This window comes from Myotis davidii, unplaced genomic scaffold, assembly GCF_000327345.1.
Source record: "Myotis davidii unplaced genomic scaffold, ASM32734v1 scaffold502, whole genome shotgun sequence".
Classification (NCBI taxonomy): Eukaryota; Metazoa; Chordata; class Mammalia; order Chiroptera; family Vespertilionidae; genus Myotis; species Myotis davidii.
This window is the reverse complement of record NW_006293000.1, coordinates 799,619-804,594: the sequence shown is the minus strand read 5'-3', so window position 1 is coordinate 804,594 and position 4,976 is coordinate 799,619. Positions and strand designations below refer to the sequence as shown.

The following is a 4,976-nucleotide window of genomic DNA, read 5'->3' as shown; positions in this document are numbered from 1 at the left end:
TCAGCAGGTGGTCCTGCCCTGCAACGGTGCTGTCTCCTCTTCTGCCTCAGAGTGCCGAGACGTGCTCCTGCCGCTGCTCACAGACCAGCTCAGCGGCCAGTTAGACGACAACTCCAGCAAGCCTGACCACGAGGCCAGCTCGCAGCTTCTGAGCAGCATCCTGGAAGTGCTGGACAGGAAAGACGTGGTGAGTCGAATGGCCACTGATGCGGACCGCAGCACACACTGGTCCCGTTGCCGCGGGCAAGGATGACGCTGTGGTGGCCTTCCGGGTCCCAGGGCTTGGCCCAGGCAGTTGAGAATCTGGGTACTGGGCAGGCCGCCCCCATTTTGGAAGTGGTTAGAGAGGCTCGTCCTTGCTGGAGCCTGCTCTGCAAGTCTTGGCCAGGAGAGTCCGTTGCCTCTGGGGCCGGCACTGCCCGCTTCTCCTGCTTGTCCTCTGTGAGACCCTGTGAGCACCTGTCAGAACCAGAGGCCTGTTTACACGTTGCTTTTTACGCAGAAACCTTGGCCTTCTTAACCTCTGGTACCAGACCACACCACTGCAGATGTTCCTGAGCTGCTTGGGAGTTCTCATTTTCACGGTGTCTCTGACGCCGATTCTTCGGAGCTCGAGGAAATCACATGTTTTCTTATCCGGCCTCATCTCTACGATGTAGGCACCTGTCCAGGGCAGAATCGGCCTGGATTTGCGATGTCCTAGGCTAGCACAGCCCAGAGCCGAGGCGGAGCCTCCACTCAACACATTCGGCTGGAAAACCTTGCAGAATGTGTTCAGTTTAGCGCTAACCATGTCACCACCTCCCACAATGGCTGCATGGCATTAACTTACAGAGCAGGGAAATCACTGTTGGTTTTGCCTAAGCCCGTTCTCTTACCGATATCTTTAGATTCAGTTCTGCTGAGGGATAGGAGAAACGCTGCCCTTTCCCCATAGGTAGCCTGTGTTCACCTCTCAGCATCCACCCCAGTTTGGCCACAGCCTGACTCGTCTCCTGCTGGCCATGACACGGGCATGCCTGCATTCCTGAGAGTTCACACCTCTGCCACAGAGGGACAGCAGGACACACTGCTATGTACCTGCTGTCTCTTCTTTCCCTGAGCCCCAATTTTTACTATTTATTTAATATTAATTATAGATCACCCTCCCCCGCCCCCTTTTTTGCTTAAATGTATTCTTAGAAACCACATTATAAAATGGTGTAACTTTCCCATAAGGAATTTTGTGATTAAGGATTTGATTCCTAACCAAGGACTTTGTGACAAATAAATAAATGTGATTACTCATGTCATAATAACATTTTTAAAATGTGACTCTTTACAACTCAGTAATTAAAAAACTAAAATGAAGCTCAAAACCCCATAAAGTTGGCAACAGTGTGCTAGGCACTCTGGCCTAGTGAGGGCTATGATCTCTAAAAGCATTTACGTAAATGATCCTAAACTAATCTGAGACACTGGAATTGGGCACTGCTGGGTTTCTAGTCCCAGTATTACCAGCTCTTTATCCTTTGGCAATCACGTGGTGTCCACTTTGCCATTCAATAATATGTAGGAATTGTTCGAGATGACTTCTTAGGCTACTTCTGATCCTGTTGTTGTTTTTTAAAAAAATATATATATAATATCTCTGTCTACCTTCTTACTACAGAGAATGATTCTTCAGAAATGACTTAAAGTTATTTTTTTAACTGGCTTAAAATTATTTTTCTCTTCCCTATAATGTTTCCTGTAATGAGCGTAGGCATTCAAAATTACTGATCTTCCCAAAGCTTTATCTCCTCCTTGTCCTTATTCTCCAAAGTCCAGCTGCAACAAACACCTCCAAGAAGTTGTTCCTGGCACAATCCTGCCCAAACTCCCACACTCTGCGCGTTCCCTTCGGTCACCGTATGTCTTTTTTTCTTACTACAGAGAATGATTCTTCAGAAATGACTTAAAATTATTTTTCTCTTCCCTGTAATGTTTCCTGTAATGAGCATAGCCATTCAAAATTACTGATCTTCCCAAAGCTTTCTTTCCTCCTTGTCCTTATTCTCCAAAGTCCAGCTGCAATACACACCTCCAAGAAGTTGTTCCTGGCACAGTCCTGCCCAAACTCCCACACTGGGCTAGTTCCCTTCAGCCTCCTTATGTCAAAAAAGACATAAGGGTATTATCCTTTTGTACCTTGAGCTATGAATTCGGTTCACAAACACTTATTAAGCTGCCCCATGCTCCAGGCCCTGTGTTAGGTCTAAGGATGCCTGAGGGAACGAGAGAAGCAAGTGCCCTGCCCTCCTGGAGCTGACCTCAGGCATCTCTGTGCTTTGCTTATTCATACTCATGCCCCAGCTCTCCTGCTGGAGGGCAAATCTCTTAAGGGCTCTGGATGCTGTTCATTCCTCCACACAAGGCCCTTTGACGACCTACACCCCTCCTCAGGGGTAGAGTGTGGAAATGTTACGGAATTGGAGGTGAAAGCAGCATCACCAGGACAGGCAGGGGGCTTGTTGTTGTTGTTGTTTTAATTTTTAATTGATTTTAGAGATGATAAGGGAGAAAGAGAGAGAAACATGAATGTGAGAGAGAAACATCGATCAGTTGCCTCCCGCATGCACCCAGGCCAGGGATTGAACTTGCAACCTGGGTATGTGCCCTGACTGGAATCGAACCCACCACCTTTTGATGTACAGGATGATGCTCCAACTAACTGAGCCGTGCTTATTCATACTCATGCCCCAGCTCTCCTGCTGAGAGCAAAACTCTTAAGGGCTCGGGATGCTGTTCATACCTCCACACAAGGCCCTTTGACGACTTACACCCCTCCTCAGGGGTAGAGTATGGAAATGTTACGGAATTGGAGGTGACAGCAGCATCACCAGGACAGGCAGGGGGCTTGTCGTTGTTGTTGTTTTAATTTTTAATTGATTTTAGAGATGATAAGAGAGAAAGAGAGAGAAACATGAATGTGAGAGAGAAACATCGATCAGTTGCCTCCCGCATGCACCCAGGCCAGGGATTGAACTTGCAACCTGGGTATGTGCCCTGACTGGAATCGAACCCACCACCTTTTGATGTACAGGATGATGCTCCAACTAACTGAGCCGTCCCACCAGGGCAAGAGGCAGGTTTTATGAATCACTTTCATTCAAAGAAATGGGAAGCAAATAAGTAATCAAAAGCAAGGAAGGAAAGAAGTGAGGGAGAGGGAAAGCTAACAATACTTGATGTTTTAATAAAACTACATTTGGCAATGATTTAGTTATTTGAAACATTAACCAGGAGTTTCAAAATATATATCATGAAGCAAGAATGGGTAAAGGCTTTGAAAAGTCAGGTTAAATATTGATAAGTTGAAGTTGAATGAGTGTAACACCAAATCACTCCCCTCTCTCCCGCATGCACCCTGACCAGGTATTAAACTTGCAACCTGGGTATGTGCCCTGACTGGAATCGAACCCACCACCTTTTGATGTACAGGACGATGCTCCAACTAACTGAGCCGCCCCACCAGGGCAAGAGGCAGGTTTTATGAATCACTTTCATTCAAAGAAATGGGAAGCAAATAAATAAGTAATAAAAAGCAAGGAAGGAAAGAAGTGAGGGCGAGGGAAAGCTAGCAATACTTGATGTTTTAATAAAACTGCATTTGGCAATGATTTAGTTATTTGAAGCATTAACCAGGAGTTTCAAAATATATATCATGAAGCAAGAATGGGTAAAGGCTTTGAAAAGTCAGGTTAAATATTGATAAGTTGAAGTTGAATGAGTGTAACACCAAATCACTCCCCTCTCCCCACCCCAAATAAAACAAAAACAGAAAGAAGGAAAAATGAAAAATGAGTTGGGCAGATGCACACAGTAATGAAGCATTTTTGTGCTTCATCTGCCTAACTAATGCCTGTAAGGGAACCTTTTTATTTGCAGCTATGAAAAACGGAAGCTCAACAAGGTTAAATAATTGTTCAAAGTCACACCTGACAGAATCAAACTGTTAAATCCCTATGTTAGTCTGCTTGGGCTGTCCAGACAAACAACACAATAAAAAAATGAGCAGAGGACCTGAATAGACACTTCTCCAAAGAGGACATACAAATGGCCAAGAGACATATGAAAAAAGTTAAATGTTTTCATCATCAGAGAGATGCAAATTAAAACCATAATGAGATATCACCTCACACCTGTCGGAAATGGCTTTTTTCAATAAATCAACAAAAAAGTGCAGGCAAAGATAATGTGCTGTTGGTGGGAATGCAGACCGGTACAGCCACTGTGGAAAACAGTATGGAGTTACCTCAAAAAATTAAAAATGGAGCTGCCTATGAACCCAGCAAAATGACCTACTTATTCCACTTCTGGGAATATATCCTAAGAAACCTGAAACACAAATTCAAAAGAATATATGCACCCCCGTGTTTATTGCAGTGTTATTTACAATAGCCAAGATTGGAAGTAGCTCAAGTGCCCACCAGTAGATGAGTGGATAAAAAAGCTATGGTACATCTACACAATGGACTACTATGTGACATAAAAAAGAAGGAAATCTTACCTTTTGCAGCAGCATGGGTGGGCCTGGAGAGTATTCTGCTAAGTGAAAAAAGCCAGTCAGTAAAAGACAAATACCATTTTATTTCACTTACATGTGGAATCTGATGAACATAATAAACAAAATAGAAACAGCCTCATAGATACATAAAATAGACTGACAGCAGTCAGAGGGGAGGGAGGTTGGGGGCGCTGAATGAAAAAGGTGAAGGATTAAGAAAAAAACAAAAAACTCACAGACACAGACAACACTCGGGATTACCAGAGGGAAAGGGGTTGGGGAGAGTCAGAAGAGGGTAAATGATGATGGAAGGAGACTTGACTTGGGGTGGTGAACACACAATACAATATGCATCTGGTGAATTACAGAATTGTACACTTGAAACCTATATAATTTTATTAGCCATGTCACCCAATGGGTTCAATAACCATTTTTTGAAGAAGTCAGT

At 44.2% G+C, this 4,976-nt stretch overlaps 1 protein-coding gene across 1 annotated transcript in view; it reads left to right on the top strand.

Annotated features, from left to right (window-relative positions):
* Nucleotides 1-4,976, top strand: part of DOCK5 (dedicator of cytokinesis 5) — a 148,050-nt gene that overhangs the window by 83,141 nt on the left and 59,933 nt on the right. Inside the window, exon 25 of the mRNA XM_015565723.1 lies at nucleotides 51-187. Within this exon, the coding sequence (XP_015421209.1) occupies nucleotides 51-187 (137 nt within the window). The remainder of the gene's footprint in view (nucleotides 1-50; nucleotides 188-4,976) is intronic.